Genomic DNA, 25,775 nt, shown 5'->3' with positions numbered 1-25,775 from the left:
GGGGGAAGGTCAGGAAACAAATTAATCAGTTTTGAACACTGAAGTTATTAGAGGTAGCATCAGTCAGTTAATATTTTAGTCATATGTATTATTACTGGCAATTGAATCTAGCAATTTTGTTAAATGCACCTATTGAAATTTTAAGTTGGCTAGTGCTGTTATACTTGGCAAAAACTGTTGGTGTCTGTACTGGAGAACAGTAGTCATGGTTACTAGATGTGAATAGGGAGGAGGAGGAGGAGGCGCTAGAAAGGGGAAGAAGGAAGGAAATGAAAAGAAACAGCTGATTGGTAAAGTAGCAGGATACAAAATTAATGCATAGAAATCTTGCATTCCTATACACTAATGATGAAAAATCTGAAAGAGAAATTAAGGAAACACTCCCATTTACCATTGCAACAAAAAGAATAAAATACCTAGGAATAAACCTACCTAACGAGACAAAAGACCTGTATGCAGAAAACTATAGGACACTGATGAAAGAAATTAAAGATGATACCAACAGATGGAGAGATATACCATGTTCTTGGATTGGAAGAATCAACATTGTGAAAATGACTATACTACCCAAAGCAACCTACAGATTCAATGCAATCCCTATCAAACTACCAATGGCATTTTTCACAGAACTAGAACAAAAAAATTGCACAATTTGCATGGAAACACAAAAGACCCCGAATAGCCAAAGCAATATTGAGAAAGAAAAACGGAGCTGGAGGAATCACACTCCTGGACTTCAGACTATACTACAAAGCTACAGTAATCAAGACAGTATGGTACTGGCACAAAAACAGAAATATACGTCAATGGAACAGGATAGAAAGCCCAGAGATAAACCCACGCACAAATGGTCACCTTATCTTTGATAAAGGAGGAAAGAATATACAATGGAGAAAAGACAGCCTCTTCAATAAGTGCTGCTGGGAAAACTGGACAGCTACATGTAAAACAATGAAATTAGAACACTTCCTAACACCATACACAAAAATAAACTCAAAATGGATTAAAGACCTAAATGTAAGGCCAGACACTATTAACCTCATAGAGGAAAACATAGGCAGAACACTCTATGATATAAATCACAGCAAGATCCTTTTTGACCCACCTCCTAGAGAAATGGAAACTAAAAACAAAAATAAACAAATGGGACCTAATGAAATTTAAAAGCTTTTGCACAGCAAAGGAAACCATAACCAAGATGAAAAGACAACCCTCAGAATGGGAGAAAATATTTGCAAATGAAGCAACCGACAAAGGATTAATCTCCAAAATTTACAAGCAGCTCACGCAGCTCAATATCAAAAAAACAAACAACCCAATCCAAAAATGGGCAGAAGACCAAAATAGACATTTCTCCAAAGAAGGTAATACAGATTGCCAACAAACACATGAAAGGATGCTCAACATCACTAATCATTAGAGAAATGCAAATCAAAACTACAATGAGGTATCACCTCACACCAGTCAGAATGGCCATCATCAAAAAATCTACAAACAAGAAATGCTGGACAGGGTGTGGAGAAAAGGGAACCCTCTTGCACTGTTGGTGGGAATGTAAATTGATACAGCCACTATGGAGAACAGTATGGTGGTTCCTTAAAAAACTAAAAATAGAACTAGCATATGACCCAGCAATCCCACCACTGGGCATATACCCTGAGAAAACCATAATTCAAAAAGAGTCATGTACCACAATGTTCATTGCAGCTGTATTTACAATAGCCAGGTCATGGAAGCAACCTAAGTGTCCATCGACAGATGAATGGATAAAGAAGATGTGTCACATATATACAATGGAATATTACTCAGCCATAAAAAAGAAATGAAATTGTTATTTGTAGTGAGGTGGATGGACCTAGAGTCTGTCATACAGAGTGAAGTAAGTCAGAAAGAGAAAAATCAATACCGTACGCTAACACATATATATGGAATCTAAAAAATAAAAAAAAAGAACGGTTATGAAGAACCTAAGGGCAAGACAGGAATAAAGACGCAGATGTAGAGAATGGACTCGAGGACACGGGGAAGGGGAAGGGGAACCTGGGATGAAGTGAGAGTGCATGGACATATATACACTACCAAATGTAAAACAGATAGCTAGTGGGAAGCAGCCGCATAGCACAGGGAGATCAGCTCGGTGCTTTGTGTCCACCTAGAGGGGTGGGATAGGGAGGGTGGGAGGGAGACGCAAGAGGGAGGAGATATGGGGATATATGTATACATATAGCTGGTTCACTTTGTTATAAAGCAGAAAGTAATATACCATTGTAAAGCAATTATACTCTAATAAAGATGTTAAAAAAAAAACTAACACAACATTGTAAAACAACTAAAAAAAAAAAAAAAAGAAACAGCTGAATGATTGACTCAGGATAACCATAAGGTAAATATTAATGAACAAGGCAGCTGGTACGTATTCCCTTGAGTCTAACATAACTCTTTAAGGCATAGTATTATCAAAATATTTCTATCTTTGCAATTACAGGATTTAAAATATCTAAAATCTTTACAATGAAATAATTAATCCTATTTCATATACCAACTATGATGGGACCTAGCCATCCACAGCACAAACAGCATTGTCTTCCAGATGTTGCAGAGGTTGAAACCTGCTGTTCTAGGTCTTAAACCAACCACTAAAGTTTCCTGATGCCCACAGTACTGTCGTCCCACAGACCTCCGCTCGGTGAGCACTGAGGAGAGGAGAGACTCCATAATGCAGAGGTTAAGAGCATGGGCAGTGGAGTCACTCAGACCTGGGTTCAAGTCCCAGCCCTGTACCTTATTAGCTGAATGGACTGGGCAGGGGAAGAACTAATCCGCCTGTTTAAATTTTATCTTCTATAAAACTAGGGCAATAATACCAACCTCACAGTATTGCTGTGAAAATTGAACAGCTAATGTAAGGCACATGCTTCACATAGTTGTTCTCAATCTTAGCTGCACATTAGAATCTACTGGGAGGCAGTTAAAAATGCCAATGTCCAGGCCTCATCCTGGATCAGTTACATCAGAATTTGAGGAGGTGCAGCCCAGGCATCAGTAATTTTTAAGCCTCATTCCCACAAGGAGATTCCACGGTTGCGAATCTGAGAAACACTGGCTTAGCACAATGCCTGGTGTAGCGAAAGTACTCAATTAATGGTAGCTGCTACTGCTATTACCACTACTTGGCCTAACAGGCAAGAGATAACCAATAAAAGGAGGCAGTAGGTATTATTTTGTTTGTGTTTGCATTTGCCTGTTTAGAAGAGAAAAATACTGTAAATCTATAGAATGTTTATGGTAAATCACTGGAAGTTTGTGATTATTACTTTTAAGTGCTCTCAAATTGAATCGGGATTAATGCAGTGTTCTTAGAATCCTTAATTACACTAAGTATTTGCATCTTGTCAAGGACAAAAAACTTTTGAATGGTTAGTTGGGGAACTAGATTATTTTACTTATTTGAAATTTCCCAATAAGTTAAAATTTAGATTTAAAAGTTAAAAACAATGTCTACAAGTGATAGAATCAAGATGTAACAAACAAACAAAAATGCTATCATTAATCTCCCGAAGTGACACAAGATGGGAATATTTTCCTTGAAAGTTACACATGAAGTCTTAACATTAAAGAGAAGTTAACTAGGAATGTGTGGATATTTGCCCCACCTACACTGAAATAAGAAAACAACAGTGACACAAATGTTCAAGTTTGTAAACACAAAGTGAACTTTAGCCTATAGAAAATATAATCAAAGAGCTATTATACATTTTATATAAGGAACTATATTTTCTCTCTCAAAAAAGAAAAAAATGCCAACAGTATCACCAATAATTTAGATTTAGGATTGAAAAGGAGCTTGTAAACAGTGAAGCTTTGACAAACTGCAGAAACTTCAGCTGTATGACTTATTGCATATATCCATCAACATACATAAAGTTTCAAAATTACTACTTAAACGTTTTCTTTTTTCAGCTCTTACACACAGAATTTTGCTATGGCGGTGGCTTTTCCCAAAATGTTCATTATTTGAAGTTTTACTCTACTGTGCTTACAACAATAAAAACATCTGCTGTTCTACTTGGATATAGAATTATAAATTCCTCAGGGACTATGTAACCCAGTTCAAATTAGAAGATTGAGAAAGTTCCACATCTGCTGCTTACGAGGTGTGTTTTTGTGTGTGTGACTCATACAGACCTTTGTAATACAGCGAATGTACCCGCATTGACTCTGTGAATGCCATCCAAGAGGACCAGCTTCCCTTCCAGAGCAGCATTTACAAGGGGTGAGGACCGCCAGGCAGTGTCTCCATTTGGAAGCGTGTATCTCTGCTGCAGCAGCTCACGCGCTGTCATATCCTGAAACCAATCCCCAACACCCACCAAAGAAAATGCAGAATTAATTTTTAAGACATGGAGGATAGTTTCTTTAGCTTTAGAGTCACCTCTCTCTGAATATAACATTCCATACAACAACTGGGGAGTCATCTTCTCCAATCCAAAGACAAAGATATTCAGAAGCTTTTCTTGGTCATTTGAATTTTTTTCCTATTACTCAGCCACATAATATAGTACGGGTTTGGTTTTGTTTTGTTTTGTTTCTCTATTTTATTTAGCATTTTCCCCCTCTTTTAAAATGTTCACTTGGTATCTACACAGATGATGGCAGTAATTTCTACCCAACTTTAATGGAATTTAACTCAATCGGCTTTACTCCTGAAAGGGCCAAAATATATGGATTCCTTTTTAAGAATTAGAGGCCATACAGACTCACTGGGAGGAGATGCTTATCAATGATGTGCATTTTCTTGCAGTTGAGTTCTCCCGAAAAGCCATGCTAGGAACCACCAGAGTGACTCATTTAAAGAGGCTTGAAAATGGAGGAAACTGAGGAGGACAGCCATCAGATGAGGTACAGGAATTGACAAACAATAGCACGGAACTTAAAGCAATTTTTTTAAACTAATTTTTATTGGAGTACAGTTGATTTACAATGTTGTGCAATTTTTTAAAGCACATACACAATGTACTAGTGCTAAAACAGTGTAACAGGTTTAAGCAAGCTATTAATAGTAGTGGCATATAAACATCTACTTACTATAAAAAATTTTGAAAAAAAAAAAAAAAATTTTGGTGCTATATAATATGAATAATTTTTTCTTGCATGTGTTAATGTTGAAGATAATAGTTTGTTTTGTGTTATCAACTTCAGATAAATTCTGTAACACTTATATCAAACAAAAGTTAAACAGTCAATTTTATCCAAAAATTTAAAGGCTTTTGTAAATTCTTTGATACCCAACTTCAGTTTTAAGAAGATGCAAAGTGAATGAATTTGTTTATATTCACAGTGGCAACAAATCTGTACTGAAATCAAGATTAAAATGTAAGTCTTAATCATTTCAATTTTCTCACTATCAAAAAAGTACTGACTTGGGAAGTACAAATAGGCTTATATTGAATCATAATGACACTTGAGAAACAATAATATTCAAACTGATGAAATAAAAATTCAGGGACTTCCCTGTTGGCGCAGTGGTTAAGAATCCCCCTGCCAATGCAGGGGACATGGGTTCAAGCCCTGGTCCGGGAAGATCCCACATGCCTCGGAGCCACTAAGCCCATGCACCACAACTACTGAGCCTGTGCTCTAGAGCCCGCAAGCCACAACTACTGAGCCCATGTGCCACAGCTACTGAAGTCTGTGCACCTAGAGCCCATGCTCTGCAACAAAGGAAGCTACCATAATGAGAAGCCCATGCACTGCAACGAAGAGTAGCCCCCGCTCGCCGCAACTAGAGAAAGCCCACACGCAGCAACGAAGACCCAAAGCAGCCAAAAATAAATAAATACATAAATAAATCAATAAATTTAAAAAATAAAATAAATAAAAATTCACATTTTAAGGCAAGACAAGAAAAATTTAAACATAAATTTTTTCTCTGCCCGTCGGGGCCTCCTCCCTCCCCTCTAGTGTGCATTTTGCATCTGCTTTATGTATTAACCAGACCTCCCCAATGCCAGAAAGGCTTACTTAATCATAAAGATCAATTTTTCTTCTTCTGGGGCCAACCATGTAACTCCTTAGAAGATAGCATTCCTTTCTCAATCCTGTGAGGGGTTACAATGACCCACCACTCGCCTTGTACGTACAAACATCTCTGGTGAACTTCATGTACGAAGCCAATATATCATTTTCCTTAAAGACAGTGATTGGTGCAGAACAGACTGATCAGATGACTGGGGAGATACTGGGCGGCACCTAATGGAAGTTTAAGAACTTAAATACTTAAATACTTATTAAATACTTACTTATTAATGTTACTGTCTATGTTTCTTATATTCTATTTTACAAGATTACTGTTTCCTGCATTACCAAAGGTGTGACTGAGCCTCAGATAAAATTAATGATGATTAGGTGCCTTTATATGATTGATCAAATATATAGTTCTATCAATATAGTTCTACATATTAATGATTGTAATAGTGTAACTCTAGTATGGGAAGAAGCAACAAAAGGACTACCTTTTCCTAGACCAAAACTGACTAGCAAGCTAGGTGGTTCAGAGGCTTTTGGCAACTGCTAACAGGGCCTAGTCCAGCTATAGCACATTGAGTGACCTGTGAACAAAATCCTTGCCTGACCTGAGAATGAGCATTCCTATTGCCATGGGACAAACTGGTCACATAATGCCTCCCAAACCTTGGTCAAAATTAAGACTAAAAGGGAAGGGATTGTAAAATAAAGAATGTTGCCCACTATCCAGTTCTACAAGAATCAAGTCAGTAATCACTGCAGCCGCTGACCTACAATACACCCTAAAAGGAATTCAGGGTGAAGGTCAGGATAAGGCACTTTGTGCTCTGGGGAAACTGACACAACTGGTCTTCAGGTGGTTAGATATTTTCAGGAGAAATTTTTTATGAACCTGGATTCTTGCATTTCCCCATACTTAGAAAAACGCTAAAACTATTAACTAAGATGTCTGTTCCTCGTGACTAGCAGCAACCTTCTACTGAGATGTGTGCTTGATTGCAGGTACCCCCTTCGGCAAAAAATCACACACACACTGACCTCTCCCTTTACCTCTTCGGAACAGTTCTCGGAGCTCTCTAAGAGACTGTCTCCTGGGTTATAATCCTCACGTTGGCTCGAGTAAAATTTTCCGTTTCTTCCTTAGATTGACTATTGATTCTTTTTTTTCATTGACAAAACTCAGCAACATAGTCCTAAAGATCCGACTTTGACACATTATCAAAATTTGGCTTAACTTATTAATGTTATCTAATTTTTCAACTATGAATTTTAAATTCTATGCAATTTATATGAGCATGTAAGACTAAATCTATCATCATCATCAGTGTTTACTGAGATGGTTCATGGTGAAAATGAGCTTATTCACACTCATGGCTATGCTACAGAACCGGAAATGGATCACTCTTGCAAGAAAAATAGGACAAATTGAAACAAATGTTGCTGTTTCATTTTCATAATTGAATTATGAAAAAAATCAAATATATATATACACATATATAATTCTTTTTAAAAATTAATATAAAAACAAATAAATTTAAAGAAAACTCTTGGTATTAATTATTCCAGAAAAACAGTCAGTATAGAGTTACATTACATATCGTCCTAGAGCATAAAACAAACAGAAAACATGCTTTAGCACAGTGGTTCTAAGTCAAAGATACGTATCAGAAACAGCTGGAGGAACTTCTGGAAAATATATTGATAGAAGCTTAGGCCTTATCACCCTGAAGATTTGGATTCAGTAGATCCAAGGTGGGGCTTACCACCTATTTTTTATTAAACATTACATAGGTGATATCTTAAAATGACTCCCACGTGGGAAGCCCTGCTTTAAAAAAGAGACATTAACTTAATGTGAAACTTTGTCTCATTTATTTATACTCCTTCCTTATTCTGATAGGAATTATGAGATTGCAGGAAGATATATATTAATAAAATGTATAACAAAATAGTTTAAATTAAAAGGTGAAAAAGGAAGAAGGAAAAAAAAAAGGAAAAAGTAGGCCTTATTTCCTTTAAGCATTTCTATTGATATTCAGAAAGGAGGTAACATGAAGAAGGTATCCCACTGAAACCATATTGTTAAAGAAATGATTGGGGGTTAATTTTGAAAATCCCAGCTTCAGACTGAAAACAGATGGTTTTCTAACCCAACTCAGCTCTTGAGTCTTTTGCGTGGGCCCAAGAAGAGGAGATGAAGATTGTGACTCTGGCATAAGAGGTTCGAACTCCTAAGGAGCAGAGGCTAGCAACTGGTAACATTTTTTTTTTTTTTTAATTTTGACAGAGAAAATTCCTCACTCATACCAACACATCCTGAATCACCATTCTGCACAAGATATAAAAAAGCACTACTTCATTTTGTAGTGATGGATGATTCCAAAGTACATTCATATCTTGTTAATTCACACAATGTCTACAATGCTTGCCTCATTCAAATAAGTAAATATTTACTAATAAAGATGATGAGAAAGACAACCAGTTTGTACGGCTCCCCTTTTCCAACCTAGCAGTTGGAGACTCCCTTTTACTGACTGAAGTAAACTGAAATAATTATTTGCTGCTACACAACAAGCAGTAATAGACCAACAGAATTCAAAGCTATTAATGCCAACCACAACTACAGACCAGAAATATTTTCCCTTTTTTCAATCTTCAGAGGGGTAAAAAATGGAAAACACTTGGCATTTATTAAAAGACTAGCTCAGTTCAGTTTTATCATATCAAGTCTCTGCATACTGTCATGTGAAAAAGAGCCATTCATCATTTCTAATATATCTGTGCATTAGAATAAAAACCCTCCTACGGGAAAAAAAGTATCCTCTTTAATAAAAGTAGTTGGTTTTCATAATTAAGAACCTGTATTGGGAGAAAAGATGAAAATTCCAGCTTTTTCTTAAAAAGATAATTGCCCCCACTTTCCATAATATTAGTTATAATAAGAAATTATTTTCAATTATGTGAAAGTTATTTTCCATTGTGTGGAAGTGCAAGGACACCAAAGTAAAACTGAACTTTCACAGAACAACTGAACCTAGTCAAACTTAATTAACAGAATTTTTTCAGAACAGTCTGAAATAGGTCAGTAACATGATTTCAATATTAAGCTAATCTTTAAAATGGAGTAACAGCTTTTTCAAATGTTTCTGTCTATAGAATTTTTGGGTTTTAGTACCATGAAGTTGTTTTAATATCCTTATTTATTTTAACATATACTGTAACATGGAATTGTTAAAAATATATATATCATTTCCTTATTCTTCCTGCCTACACACACATCCCTAAAGCAAATGGAAAGACAAAATTTTAAGAAGAAATGTGCTTATTCCATATGAACGTTTTGAAAGCACACTAATAAAAATCAAGAAAGATGAATGCCCTCAGTTTTGCATATATTTTTCTTATCCTTGAAACCTTTGAACTTAAGAGAATAAAAATAGTGCTAATGATATCATAGAGGCCGAACCATTTCCTCTTTCTGTTTCCTTAAAAAATTTAAAAATAACAGGACATGAAAACTAGTTCCTTTAGAGCCACCATTGTCTAAACGTAAACATTTCACCTCCTCATTCAGATCCCTGGAAAACATCCATATATGTATATTAAGATTCTGTGTCATTTTGAATTTTGCTCTTTTGATTTGCAACAGAGAAACCCTACTAAAAATAAAAATGTCCTATTAAAATGAGAAGAAGCATAACTGCACAAAATGTACCAGAGAATATAGATTTGAACCCTAAAGCAATTATATTCCTTAAAGGTTTTTAGGACCTTTGAATGGTATACATTAATTTTTCTGAGATTCCCTTGAGAAACCTGGATATAAGTAATTAGTTTGATAAATAACTGCAAAAAGTAGCTACCAGAAAATATCCTGCCAGTAGTATAAAATACTAAGAAAATCTGGGATTTAAGGGAATAAAAGAATACACCAAGACAAGCTGATGCAAGCCACCAACTTTACAATAAGGGATTAATTATGTCCATAACTATTAGTGTCAGAATACTGCATAAATATTGCATAAACACAGAATGTTAATAATTTTTAGGTCCCAAAATAGAAATGAAGCCATTATTTATAGTCTAAGCACGCTCAGTGAACAAAATGCAAGGCGTGCTGCCAACATTCCTGTGTCATTTACGTTTGATCTCAAACAAAAAGGCCCCTCGTTTTACATACACTGTAAAATTATTTGTAAACTCTTCCATGCTTCTTCCTAAAGTTCTTTTTTAAGCAACTATTTTTAACCTGTCACACATATAATAAATGCTTCCTTTATGTATATAATGATGGCATTATAAGACTACCATGATTGTTTTCAGTTACTCTGCTATTAATGGAAGAAGCTAATTTTGATGCATTTATAGCTCTCTTTACTGTAACCAGTGGGATCTATTTCAAGATGATCTACTCTAAAGATTTATTCCATGAACATAGAACAAAATTCTTCTGATTGAAGCTAACTAGAAGTCAAACCCACTGTGTCACAACTGACCCAACAAAAGGACATCTTAATACAGTCATTCAATAAAATATAAAGTCAAGTTCAGTGTTAAGTGCAAATAATGTAATATGTATTCCAAGAAGACACACAATCAAATCCCTTCTACTATCCTTGCTGTAGTACAGCGGCTAGAAAACTAAAAACATCATTTCTTAGATGGCTTTGCAGCTAGAGTTCTGTACACGACCCAGGTTCTACCAAGCATTCTCACATACACAAAACTGGGAACTGAAAACACTGGAAGTGAGAGTGAAGTGCCAGCCAACACAAGGAAACTCGCTCTTCTAGAAAGCTATGGCTGAAGTTCTCCAGGCTCTGTCATTCCTAACTGGGTAAAATCTAAATACCGTGCCCTATCTCTCCCAGAAATTCTGTAAGCTACGTAATACTCTGTAATAAATCCCTCTCAGTTTTAGACAGCCAAAATGGATTCTATTGTCCGCAACAAAAATCACAACCTAAGGATAATTTTTTACAAGTAAACCAACTTTATGAAAGCTTGTTTAGAAATGTTCACGGACAACTACATATATAAAAGAGGGTAAGAACAGTTTCAAAAAGGAAGGCAAAAAGCAGAGATGTTATAGAGTAAAATCCCAGGACACACAGACTGAAGAACCACATTTTATTCAAATGGTACTGCAAACTTTGCTACATTTTATCACAAATGTTTGACTCTGTTAGGAGAACAGGTGGGAAAGTAGCAATCAATTCTAGTTTAAATAATATTGGCGTTATAATAATTATTGGGTTGGCCAAAAAGTTTGTTTGTTCGTTAACATCTTACGGAAAAACCACAAACAAACTTTCTGGCCAACCCAATAGTAACAAATAAAGTATAAAATCGAAGTTGTGGTATGTGCTAATAACCTGTTCAGTATTCAGTAAAGACACATGGAGCAGTTATAGCATTTGGCCTCACTTAACAACACTCAAATCCCTTCTAGTCAGCCAACATGGAAAGTAGCACAGTTGAAAGAATGGATACAGTATAAGGAAAGCTGGGTTTTCAATTACAATTCTGTGACTTATGATAAATGGGTGAAGTGAGTAAAATATCTTTATAATTAAATGAGATAATGTCTGGCACCTAGTGGGTATTTAATAATAGCTGAATCTGAATCAACTGAAGAAACAAAATCCTAATACATTAAAATTTAAATCTAACAATAAATCTAAGTTAACAGTTCAGGACACTAATAAAAGTATGATAACAATGCTGTATGACAAAAGAAATTCTTGTCTTATAATTTAAAGTAAAGGTAATATTGAAACATAAAAATTAGTAAAGAAAAGTTGACAGAGCTGATCCTTTAAAAATAATGTAAATTTTTCAAAATTTATTTATCCATTCCTTCATATACTGATTGCCTACTACACGCAAGTCACTGATCCAGGTGCTGAGGATACAGCACTGAAAAAGATAAACATGGATCTTACATTCCAAGGTGAAGAGAACAAAAAATAGACAAAGGAAAGGGAACAGAGGATGAGAAGGGAGGGAGGGAGGAGATGCAAATAAAAAAAATATACCATGGGAATTCCCTGGCGGTCCAGTGGTTAGGACTCCACGCTTTCACTGTTGAGAGCGTGGGTTCAATCCCTGGTCAGGGAACTAAGATCCTGCAAGCCATGTAGTGCAGCAAAAAAAAAAAATATGTGTGTATATATATATGTATATCACGATCATGTAGTGGTCAGTGCTGCACAGAAAATGTCGGGTAATGTGATAGCAAATGGCTCCATGGGTCAAGGATGCTTTCTCTAAGTATACTGAAGCTGTGGTGACTTAAATGATAAAAGGCCAAGTGAAAATCAGGGGAAGAGTAATCCAGGCTGAGGCAATATATTGTGCAAAAGTCCTGAAGCAGAAAGAAGCTAGACAGATTTAAGGGACTGAAAGTAGCCAATGAAGCTGAAACATAACCAGCAGAGGCTCCATCAGGGAGAGAGATGGCTGGAGAGGCAGGCATGGGTCAGATCAGGTAGGGCAGTGTCTCTCAACCCTGGCTCCCTGTTAGAATCACTGAGTAGCTTTCGTAAAAATCCTGAAGTCCGGGTCACACCTCAAACCAATTACTTCAGATTCTCTAATGGTGGGGGCTGGACACTGGACATTTTTCAAAGCTCCTTGGGTGTTTCTAATAGGCAGCCAAGGTAGAAAAGCACTGATGGAGGGCTCATAAGCCAAGACTAGGGGTTCTTATTTTAAGTATAATGGAAAGCCATTGACAGATTCTAAGCAGAGAAATGGCATGATCTGATTTACATTCTAAAAAAGGTCACTCCCACTATTCTTTAGAGAATGGATTATGAAATGTAACATATTCTAATTAAATAGTTACAAATATTTAATGTCTACAAAAGAGACTAGAACTTAAATATTCTCACCAAAAAAGAGATAAATTTAAAAATAACTATCTATAAATCTTCAACCACCATAACTGAAAACTATAAGACATTGATGAAAGAAATTGAAGAAGACACAAATAAATGGAAAGATATTTACACTCAAGGACTGAAGAATTAATATAGTTAAAATGTCCATACTACCCAAAGAAATCTACAGATTCAATGCCATCCTATCAAAATTTCAATGGCATTTTTCACAGAAATAAATTAAACAGTTCTAAAATTTGTATGGACCATAAAAGACCTTGTATAGCTAAAGCAATCTTGAGAAAGAAAAACAAAGTTAGAAATATCACACTTACTGATTTCAAACTATATTACAAAGCTATACTAATCAAAACTTTATGGTATTTCCATAAAAACAGACACATAGATCGATAGAATGGACAGCCCAGAAATAAACCCACACATATACGGTGAACAAGTTCATGACAAAGGAGCCAAGAATATATATTCAGTAATGGTGTCAATAAATGGTATCTGGAAAACTGTATAGCCACATGCAAAAGAATGAAACTGGACCCTAAGTTACACAATACACAAAAATCACTTCAAAATGGATTAAAGACTTGAATGTTAAGACATGAAACCATAAAACTCCTAGCAGAAAATATAGGTGGTATGGTCCTTGACCTTGGTCTTGGCAATAATTTTTTGGATTTGACACCAAAAGCAAAAGCAACAAAAGCCAAAAGAAACAAGAGGGACAACATCAGACTAAAAAGAAAAAGTTTCTGCACAGCAAAGAAACCAACAACACAATGAAAAGGCAACCTACTGAATGGAAAAAGCTATTTTCAAATCAGATAACTGATAAAGGTTAATATCTAAAATATATAAAGAACTCATATAACTCAATAGCAAAAAAAATCTGATTAAAAAATGGACAGAGGAATTGAATACATATTTTTCCAAAGAAGATATATATAAATGGCCAACAGATACATGAAAAGGTGCTCAACATCACTCATCATCAAGGAAATACAAATTAAAACCACAATGAGATATCACCTCATACCTGTTAGAATGGCTATCATCCAAAAAAAACAAAAACAAAACAAAAAACAAGAGATGACAAATGTTGGTGAGAATGTGAAGAAAAGGGAACCGTTGTGCACTGCTGGTGAGAATGTAAATTGGTGCCGCCTCTATGGAAAACATTATGGAGGTACCTCAAAAACTTAAAAATAGAACTACCATATGATCCAGTAATCCCACTTCTGGGTATACATCCAAAGAAAACAAAAACAGAATACTGAGATATCTGCACTCCCATGTTCATTACAGCATTATTCACAATAGCCAAGAGTGTCCATTGATGAATGAATGGATAAGAAATTGTGATTCACACACACACACACACACACACACACACACACACACACACACACACAGAGGAATATTATTCAGCCATGAAAAAGAAGGAAGTTCTGCCATTTGCTGGACCTTGAGGGCATTGTGCTAAGTGAAATAAGCCAGACAGACAAAGCAAAATACTGCATGCAATTGCTTGTACATGGAATCTTAAAAAAAAAAAGTCAAACTCTTAGAAATAGACAGTAGAAGAGTGGTTGTCAGGGACTGAGGGGTGGGGGAAATAGGAAGAGGTTGGTAAAAGGGTACAAAGTTTCAGGTATAAGATGAATTAAGATCTGAGTATATAATACAGAACATGGTGACTATAGTTGATAACTCTGTATCATATAATTGAAATTGGCTAAGAAAATAGAACTTCAATGTCATCCTGAGAGTGAGCTTGCATGCGTGAGAGAGGAATAAGTGTCTATTAATGTCCAACTGACATAACTGATGTGTTCTTAAAAACTCTATAAAGTAAAATTTCATATGCCAAATGCATTTTCCAGCAAATTCTCAAAAATGGGTCCAGGGATGGTGGGTTAGAGCTACTGGAGATGTCCATAGCTATAGCGGATCCTGCAAAAAGCAAATGATGTTAGACTAACAATTGGCTGTGGGGTGGGTATGGCGGATGGGGAGAAAGCTAAGAAGTGTGCCGTGGCTGCAATACTCGACAACGCTTTCTATTGGCTTAATGTGTCCCTTTTGGAACCTTCCTCACAAAACTAGAGCTGCTCTCTCTGAATCGCTCCCCCATGGGAGATACTGTGCAGCAAACACCTTTCACTATGTGGGAGATAAGGAAGAGTTAATGGATTCAGGGAGCATCACTGAGGATAAACGTGGAGTCTCCTGCTTGAAGCAGCACTGAAAAAGGTTTGCTAAGGTTAAAGAAACAGACTGCTGATGGTAGCAGGGCAACCCTCCCACCCTGTTCATCTTCCCACCTATGTGAGGGCATAATGGGCACCACTCCTCACCTGCATAGAGGCTGCCAGCCAGCAGCTACCTGAATCTGGGAGAGCTTCAGGGAACCACAGGAAAGGAACAGGAAGCATCCCAGGAGCTGGGCTGGCCAAGGTCCCTCTTCAGGTTGTTAATTTCTCAACAGTAGTCAATAGACTGTAAAATCAGGATTTTCACAGCTTTTACTAGCTTAAACCCCAAGCTACTTCAACTCAGTTCCCAGAGGCACTAGTTGAACTCTGCCTGTTAATGCCTTTCCCTTTGCTGTTCTTTTTGACTGTCTCTCTGGTTCTGCCAAATGGTTTTCAGTTCAAACACCTCAGAAAGCCCTGTTTCTACTATGAGACTGGTTTGTAAATCAGCAATAAAATTGAATATATTCAGAAAATGGGCTGGATCCTGAGTAATTGGGGTTGTTTCAATAGGGGAAGAATAGAAAAACAAAGCACTTAGAAATCATAAAAGGCAACTAGATGACATAGCTGAGACTTTTTATTTCCAAGAATAAAACATATTTATAAAACATACTGTACTTACAGAAATTTGTGAAAGTCAAAATCAAATCAAAGTTATGGGGCTTCCTTGGTGGCTCAGTGGTTAGGAATCCACCTGCCAATGCAGGGGACACAGGTTCGAACCCTGGTCCGGGAAGATCCCACATGCCGTGGAGCAGCTAAGCCCGTGCGCCACAGCTACTGAGCCTGCACTCGAGAGACCATGAGCCACAACTACGGAGCCCACATGCCGTGACTACTGAAGCCCACGCGCCTAGAGCCCATGCTCTGCAACAAGAGAGGCCACCGCAATGAGAAGCCTGCGCACCGCAAGGAAGAGTAGGCCCTGCTCGCCACGACTGGGGAAAGCCCACGCACAGCAATGAAGACCCAACGCAGCCAAAAATAAATTAATTAATTAATTAAATAAAAAATCAAATCAAAGTTCTATCCTCTTTCTTTCCTTTCTTGACATGTTCCCCATAAGAATATAAATACATAACTTCATCATTAATCTCACTAACCTTCAGCAAATCCTTACTCTTACAGTGATCTCTGGTGACTATAAATTCCTGAAGACCCTTAAAAGATTGCCCTAAGGCCCCTAATCAAAATTACTGTAAAGTATATTTAAAACAAAAGTCCTAACTAATGGAGATGGTCAAGCATAACAATTTGTTCTCAACAACAGTACTGCGACTTCATCACACAGTGTCCTTAAGTTTGGAGCTATTCCACAGAGAATCCTCAAATTTGAAATTCTTTCCCTCTTCCAGTTTATGGACCCTATGTTTCTGGATCACCAAGGATGGTAAATGAAATACCTTTCAGGCTGGAATTCCTTATTTGGTAGGATTCCTTGGTTGCTTTTGTTTTCTTCCTTGAGCGAATGGATTTGGTCTTACCGTAATGTTTATTTTTATACACATGCCCAAAGGCCTCCTACTGTGTTTTTATAAATCTAATAAATACCTCATGATAACTAAATTTGTTAACATAACACAAAAGATGTTGTCCGTTACTTAAAATGTACACTGTTTCAATTAAATAAGGAGTCTAGTGCATACTTGCAAAGTTATAAAAGATTTGAATATCATGTTTGGATACTTTTCTTAAAAAAGCAAATGTAAAACTTACTGCCTTTTAACTGGCAAATTTATTCAAATACAACAAGATGAACCTTTATAACATATATTGCACAGTTAAACTTTAAGATACACTTTGCGTTTTTAGAATATAGAAGTTTAATAGGTTATCAAGTTGAACCAGCAAATAGCCTACCTTTTCAATACATAACTTTGTACTATGTCCTATCATATAAACACTCCAAGTAGTTCTAATTGCAAGCTTAACATAAAATACTACAACTGTCATTACACTCAGCTTTTGAGATGATTTATCCACCAAAACAAGAGCCTAAGATATGTTTCACAAAGTTTTAATTATAAAAATAATACACTGTTGAGATGGACTTCTATCAGTTGAAAACAACCATTGATTTTTGTAAACTCCTCCATTCCTCCTATTATGTTGCTTTTGAAAAGCTAGCAAGTAGAAAAACAGACCAATACTGAAAAACAAACTGTGATGTAACAAGAACACTAGCATTCTAAAGCAAATCAAGCTAATGTGAAGGAAAGCATTCCAAATAAAAACAGATGATACTTTTAGGGCCTCAACCCAGTTTCCTCTCATCTCAGAGTGAGCCTCACTGTCTGTTACTTACTGTTTTTAAAGATGTACAGTCGAGTAGGCAAGAAAATGACTTGAAAATTAATAAGCTAGGACCTGTTGTTTCTCATCCTTAATTCTGAAAGCCAGGAAATACCACTTTACTGGCCTATTTTAGAGTAATTATAAATTTTAGTAAATAACTTGAATCACTTCAAAGAGGCTGCAAAAAGCTATTATTAAATTGTCACAAAATTTTATGTTTGAAAAACATAGGAAATACACAGAAAATTGTAATTCTAAAACTGAAATGAATTTGTCTCAAAACAGCCTCCTGCCTTATCCTGTAAGAACTAATTAGTTCTCAAAAATCAGAAATTGATCTAAATAATTCTATTGCTTTTCTGCATTGGAGAACGCTATAAATGGAAGAGTTCTTAAATGTGTTTGATGGGGAGAATGACAACAATGTTTGAATAATCACATCTATTCCTTACATACTTAAAAACAAAAGTCATTCTACTTAAAATAGTTTAAGATTTCCCAAGCCTCTAGGATGGTGCATATTCAGCTGAGTATCTTCTTTACGCCAAGACCTATGCTGTGGTCTAACCTGCTGCGTTCTCAATCCTGTTAGACCCACCCTAGTTTATAAACACCCCCATTTTATAAACAATATTTTGTAATTTTTGCTTTATAACCTTGAAAAAAACCCATAGGTAATATAATATACCTATACACATAATTTCAAATAAGAATTCAGGATAATGCCTACATTTTATTATAGGGAAAATAATGTGTTAAAAAATAATACATACTTCAACAAATGTATGGGCACAGCTACACCAAAAATATGAAGTTGGATGCTTGCAGCTACATGTAGAATCACTATGCATATGAAAACTATATAGACTGAAAGAGGTGTGCTACATTTGTAACTCAAATACCATCAGTGGCAATGTTCTCAGTGGTGTGATCTTCCAGAATGGTCAGTGTAGTAGGCAGAATAATACCCTCCACAGAGATATCCATATCCTAATCCCCAGAACCTGTGAATATGTTACCTTACATGGCAAAAGGAACTCTGCAGACGTGGTTAAGTTAATGACCTTGAGATGGGGAGATTATTCTGGATTACCCAAGTGGACCCAATCTTATAATTTGAGTCCTTAAGGCTGGAGGATGTTTCTCAGCTGTGGTCAGAAAGAGAGATGGCAGCTTGAGAAAGACCCAGTACTCCACTGCTGGTTCTAAAATATAAGGGGTTATGTGCAAGAACTGGACAGAGGTCAACCTAGAAGCTGAAAAAGGCATGAGTGAATTCCTCCTTAACCTGGGTATAGGGAAAGGCTTTCTAGCCATGACTCAACATCTAGATGCAATAAAATAAAATATTAATAAATTTAACTACAAAATTTTTAATTTACAAGGCAAAAACTAATTTATTCATAAATAAAATCAAAGTATAACTGACAAACTGAGAGAAAAATATATGCAGCATATATCATAGATAAAAAGCAAATATGCCTAATATTAGAAACTTAAAAATTGAGAGGAAAAAAGACCAAAAACTTAGTAGAAAAATGGGCAAAAGAAATGAACAGATAATTTACTAAGGACCGTAATAATGGCCTTTAAAAATAGGAAAGATTTTCAATTTCTTTCCTAATATAAGAAATGCAAATTAAAACTACTCCTTAGATACCATTTCTAACCATCAAATTGGCAAACACTAAAGAGCTTGGCAGCCCTCTCTGTTGGCATTGTTGGTGGGAATGCAAAATGGTATAATCCTTACAGAGGAAAATTTGGCAATACCTAACAAAACTACACATACATTTACCTATTGACCTAACAATTCCACTTCTAGGAATTAATCCTGAAGATACACTTCTAACAATGTGAAAATACATATGCAAAGGTTATTCATTGCAACTTAATTTGTAATTACAAAATATTGGAAACAACCCAATTGTCCATATATAGGAGACTGGTTGAATAAACTCTGGTATAACCACATGATGGAATAATATGCAACTATAAAAGAAAAAGAATGAGGAAGAGCTCTATGAAAAGACAACTACTCTCAGTTTATCATTTCTATTTCAAAATTCAGAGGATGTAGAACTTGCATGATGACATATATTTTTTAAAAATGAATTTTATAATAAAAGAAACTTGAAGGAATTGAGCCAAGTAAATTCCTAGATAGCCTTATGAAGGTTATTCTTTGTGGGAAAAAGAAAAAATACTAAGAAGACAGAAAGGATGACAGATTACAGCAAAATAAATCAAGAAAACAAAATGATCTACAGAATCATACAGAAAGCTAGTCTCTGAGGTTGAATACAAACCACTTAAATGAATACAGACTCTTGAAATCTTCATGAAAAAAGTGCAAATTCAAGACAAAGACAAGAAGCAAGTAAAAAAGTCCGAGACATAGGGCAGTGAAAACAAATGAGAGAGAATAAAAGGTCAAGATATTTCCACTGTATTAGGATACACAGGAAGAAGGAGGAATTGTAGATTAGATGGAAGATGAAGAAAAGGATTTGGTTTGAGTTTAACTACAGGAAGAAAAACTTAGCTAAGGGGTCAAAAATGATCCTAAGACTTCAACATGTTTTAGACAGTGATTATGTTCATTGTAAGTCTCTTAAACTTATTTGACCTTAATTTTTGATTGGAGTTGACTTGGCTTTTAATCCAAGTAGTACTTAAACAGAAAAACGAGATCTCAGAACTGGTGCTGTTTACGATGGTGTGGAAAGAAATCTGGAAATACGCCCTTATCTGGTTGTGAAAGAAAAGAATAATAACCTGTATGTCTTCAATACTATGAAATCACTGACTTCAACACTAAAAAAAGAATAACCAGTTAAAAGAATCTGACCTAACACTTGAGCCAAATGATTTAAGATTTTTATAACCTATTATAAAACTTATTTTATGTACTGCCACAAATCTGTGTAAAGGCTCTGTTTTTCTTTTTCTTCATATGAAATCCAGTTCTAAAAATAGTCAAGTCTAAAAATAAGGCAAAACCCACATATTAACTGTAGCTTTATACATGTACAAGTAACAGGGAAATCTCTACATCTTCTAGGAAAACAGATGTTGACTTACTTATTCCCACTAAATTCTCTATGTTGGGTCAAACTTCTAGAAATTTTTTATTAATATGGGCTATATTATTATAAAACCAAAATCTAATCTTTAATACTATTAAATTAGTTCCTCTGTCCCAAAGAAATAGATGAACACTACTAATAAATATGAAATTATAAGCAAAAAGAGTCTTAAATTAATCTCAGGAGCTTGGTTTCTATCATGAAAACCAACTAATTAACAGCTTACAAAACCTGCAAATGTCAATACAGTGCCTAATATATGCTTTGATCCAGTTCCTGGAAAGAAGTCATATGGAGAGAGAAAGAAACAAACTCACCTACAAAACATGTTTCCATTATTACACTTCTCTATCCCTTTCTGAAGTCTATACTTCAGAAACCATTTTTTTCTCCCAGACATTTCTCTAAAGATTAATGAGCAGAAAAGCAAAATTGGAAAAGGGGTTTTCAGAATATGTGATTACTTTCCTTATCTCTGTACCAGTTTTCCCAATCCTTGAAGGACATCTATAAGGTAGATAGTGTGCATGCTGAGGATGGGCAAAATATTCTTATGGCAAAACTTGTGTGCCTTTTGAATATCATCACCCATGTTTGTCAGATAGAAGATCAATAAGATATGTCTAAATGATCTTACCCTGTGGCAAAAATTAGAAGAGACTGACTTCATATCTCAGAAGAGTATCAGGTAATAGAATGGTCTGCCATCAAATTGAATAGTATAATTTTCCTACCTTTGTTTATTTATCAATCAACAAACAACAGGAAAATTAAAAAATACATTAAAATAAAATAATATTTTTGTGAACTTATTGTCACTCTCCAAAAATATATAAGAAAATCTGTTCTCAACCTATTAAACTAATTCTTTCATGCATAAAGATAACATTCTCAATGGCAGGATACTTTCGGTAGTTTTTCAGTGGAGCTGAGAGAGCTTAATTGATAGATACATACATACTCTCTTGTTTGGTTCTTCTTTTAATGGATAGCAGGATGAGGTGACTGCAAACTTCACAGTTCAAGCATATGCTCATAGGATAATTTATCACTACAGTGTAAGAATCACCATAAACTGACTACAGAAATCTAATACAGAAAGAGTACTGTCTGGAAAAAATTGATGAGGCATAAATTATTTCCAGCTTTCATTAGAATGGGAGTTTTTATTTTCATGTACAAAATAATAATGTGTACAATTTTAGAAATAATATTACTAATAAATGGGGATGGAGTCAAAGAGAAAAGAAATATTATCCTCAAAAGGTCTTCTCCATATGATTTCAAAGCAATGGCAGCTGGAAAGGTTAAGTTATGCTTGTATTTATCCTAGACTTATAAGTGGAATATGATATATTTATAATAAAATTTAACTTGTTTTAAAAATATATTGATGATTTGGGATTTTTTTTCTCTCCATTATTTGGTAGAAAAGTATTTTCATTGGAAACTAGAAAGTTGATGGTTAACACATTGGTGAGATGATAAAATGCCATCCTCAGATCACTTCTAACCTGAGTTATGGAAAGTTATAGACAGATGAACTAGAATATTGAGCTAACCATCACCAAGAGGGTAATTTTCTAAGAGGGCAGGGTATTCGTCATTGCATCTTCCATGAATTAAGCAAAAAATATACTCTCCTCTCCTGCCAATTTCCTTATTTCCCTTAAAAAATCCAGTAGACCTAGAATCAATTCATAAAGACTCACTTTAAAATATATTTTCGAAAAATATATATAAATATATATATTTTCAGTGGGTTCCAAGACTTGTCACCTGCTGTATAATGTAGAAATTTATTTTCTTTCCCCTACATGTTTATTGCTCAAGACTCGGGATATCAGTACTAGTTTAAGTCTCCTCACCTTAATTCATATTCTTCATGATTTCATAAGCTTGGATTATATGCTTCTTCATAAATTTCATCTTTTAAAATCATGGAGTATTTCTTAGTAAATATTTGAATCATTTAAGTCCTTAATCAGTTAATTATCTTAATTACCTTTTCTTCTTTTTTTATATAACTACCTTTACCTGTATTTCTAGAAATATAACAAAAACTGTACAAAATAGTAGGAGGTATATAAATCCTCCACAGTTTTATACCAAGGCAGGATGCTTTCTCTTTCATTTCCAAAATTCTTTTCAAAGTAACTCAAAATACTAAATGATACCTTAGTGCTTTGAATGAGTTAAGTTACCCAGAAGAAAGAAAAAAAATTAATTTCAGGGAGAATTCTCAAATATCTTTTACAATAGATTTTTCTGCTTATAGCCCAAAAGTTACCAGTACCATGTGATTATAATTGCTTCTAACTCTGGCCAATTCAACCAATAGGCACAAAGTAACTTAAAGCAGCATGAAAAAACTCTCAACAGAATCATTTGAAATATGAGCTGTTAACAAAATTTTCTATGATAAGGTCACAGCAAGAAACTGGTTTAAACGTCGGTTTTCAAAAATAAGAACAATTTTAATATAAATATATTTATTGTCAGTAATAATTAAGAAGTTAAACAAAAGAATAAACTAAAAACACAAAGTGCTTCCTAAAATGTAAGTAAATAATATATCACATCCACTATCCAAAATTGTTCCAAGAATAAAAAACAGAGACTCTGCTAGAAGTAAAAAGATACCATAACCAGCCAAACACAAATACGTAGAAATCGGTAAATTAGCAGGATAAAAATGTCTTAGAGACATCATTACAAAAAAATACATGACAGAAAATTTCACTCTGTAAAAACACCAGCTGTAAGTTTGCTTTTCTATAATACTATATTCAGCATGTACATCCACCAGAATAATCCATTCAAAAATACTTAAGAATAAATTTAACCAAGGTGATGAGACTTGTACACTGAAAATTATAAAACACTGCTGAAAAAAATTTAAAAAGACATAAACAAACAGAAATTCATCTATGTTTACAGAATAGATAATTTAATATTGAGATGACAATACTACCCAAAATGATCTATAGATTCATTGCAATTTCTATCAAAATCTCAACCTTTTTTTTTTTCATAAATAGAAAAAACCTATCCTAAGATTCATCTGGAATCTCAAGGGACCCTGAATAGCCAAAACAATCCTGGAAAAGAAAACAAAGTTGGAGGTCTCATACTTCCTGATTTCAAAACTTACTATAAACCTATGGTAATTAAAACAGTGTGATACTGACATAAGGGCAGACATATAAACCAATGGAGTAGAACAGAAAGCCCAGAAACAAACCATCACGTATATGGTCAGTTGATTTTTTACAAGACTGCCAAGATCATCCTATGGAGAAAAGACAGTCTTTTCAACAAATGGTGCTGGGAAAACTGGATATCCACATGCAAAGATTGAAGTTGGATACTTACTTTACACCATATACAAAAATTACATCAAAATGGGTTAGAGACCTAAATGTAAGACCTAAAATTGTAAAACTCTTAGAAGAAAACATAGGGGAAAATTCATGACATTGGACTTGGCAATGATTTATTGACTATAACACCAAAAACACAGGCAACAACAACAAAAAGATAAATTAGACTTCATCAAAATTAAAAACTTTTGTGCATCAAAGGGTACTATCAAGAGAGTGAGAAGACAACCCACAGAATGGGAGAAAACATTTGCAAATAATATATCTGAGAATGCCTTAATATACAGAATATATGAAGAACTCTTACAGTTCAGCAACAAAAAGACAATGCAATTAAAACATAGGCAAGGAACTTGAAAAGGTATTTCTCCAAATAAGATATATAAATGGTAATAAGCACATGAAAAGATGCTCAATATCATTGGTCACTAGGGAAATGCAAATCAAAACCACGAGTTACTACTTCACACCCATTAGGATGGCTATTATAAAAAGCAAACCAAAAGGAACACAGAAACAAAACAAAACAAAAAAACAGGAAATCACAAGTGTTGACAAGGATGTGGAGGAACTGGAACCCTCATGCGCTGCTAGTGGGAATGTAAAATGGTGTGGCTGCTAAGGAAAACAGTTTAGCAGCTCCTCAAAAAGTTAAAGGTAGAATTACAATATGATTCAGCAATACCACTCCAACATATATACCTAAAAGAAATGAAAGCAGGGACTCAAACAGATACTTGTACTCCCATCTTCATAGTAGCATTATTCACAATAGCCAAAAGGTAGAAACAACCCAAGTGTTCATCAACATATGAATGGATAAACAAAAATATTATTCAGTCATAAAAAGGAATGAACGTGTGAGATATGCTATAACATGGATGAACCTTGAAAACATAATGCTAAGTAAAATAATCTAGAGACAAAAGGACAAAAAGTGTATGATTCCTTGTGACCACCTAGAGGGGTGGGATAGGGAGGGTGGGAGGGAGACGCAAGAGGGAGGAGATATGGTGATATATGTACATGTATAGCTGATTCACTTTGTTATACAGCAGAAACTAACACACCATTGTAAAGGAATTATACTCCAATAAAGATGTTTAAAAAAAAAAAAGTGTATGATTCCATTACATGAGGTACCTAGAATAGACAAATTCATAGGGACAGAAAGTCACATAGAGGTTACCAGGGTCTACAGGGAGGCAGAGAATTTATTATTTAATGGTTATAGAGTTTCTATTTGGGAATATAAAAGAGTTCTAGAAATAGCTAGTGGTGATGGTTTCACAACATTGTGAATGTACTTAATGCCAGTGAGTTGTACACTAAAAAAATGATTAAAATGATAGAATGGATAAACAACAAGGTCCTACTGTATAGCACAGGGAACTATATTCAATATCCTGAGATAAACCATTATGGATAAGAATTTAAAAAAGAATGTATACATACATATAACTGAATCACTTTGCTGTACAGAAGTTAACACAATATTGTAAAACAACTATACTTCAATTAAGAATAAATATTCAGTAAAAGAAAAAAAATTAAATTAAAAAAATGGTTAAAATGGTAAATTTCATGTTATGTACATTTTACCACAATAAAAAAATAATAATCTATTTGGTGAATACCTAATTATCTCCCACTGCTGCTCAAACCTATTTTGTTTAGATTTCCAAATTACTATTAAATGTACTGTGTGTGTGTACACATGCTTGTAAAATGGATCTCTCTTAAAAAACAGACCCTGGTATGTTGGGCACATCAGATATCCTAGAACACACTTTCAAAAATTCCAAATAATTACAGCTGCACTCCAAC

General features: G+C 34.9%; 1 protein-coding gene across 4 annotated transcripts in view; it reads right to left on the bottom strand.

Moving 5' to 3' along the window:
• VWA8 (von Willebrand factor A domain containing 8) overlaps positions 1 to 25,775 on the bottom strand; it is a 370,485-nt gene that overhangs the window by 258,258 nt on the left and 86,452 nt on the right. For all 4 annotated transcript variants that reach the window (XM_036831946.1, XM_036831947.1, XM_036831948.1 and 1 more), the window contains one exon: positions 4,186 to 4,346. In XM_036831946.1, coding sequence (XP_036687841.1) covers positions 4,186 to 4,346 — 161 coding nt within the window. The remainder of the gene's footprint in view (positions 1 to 4,185; positions 4,347 to 25,775) is intronic.

This window comes from Balaenoptera musculus, chromosome 18 (assembly GCF_009873245.2).
Source record: "Balaenoptera musculus isolate JJ_BM4_2016_0621 chromosome 18, mBalMus1.pri.v3, whole genome shotgun sequence".
Lineage (NCBI taxonomy): Eukaryota > Metazoa > Chordata > Mammalia > Artiodactyla > Balaenopteridae > Balaenoptera > Balaenoptera musculus.
Note: the sequence above shows the minus strand (reverse complement) of the source record. Positions and strands in the feature narration are given on the sequence as shown.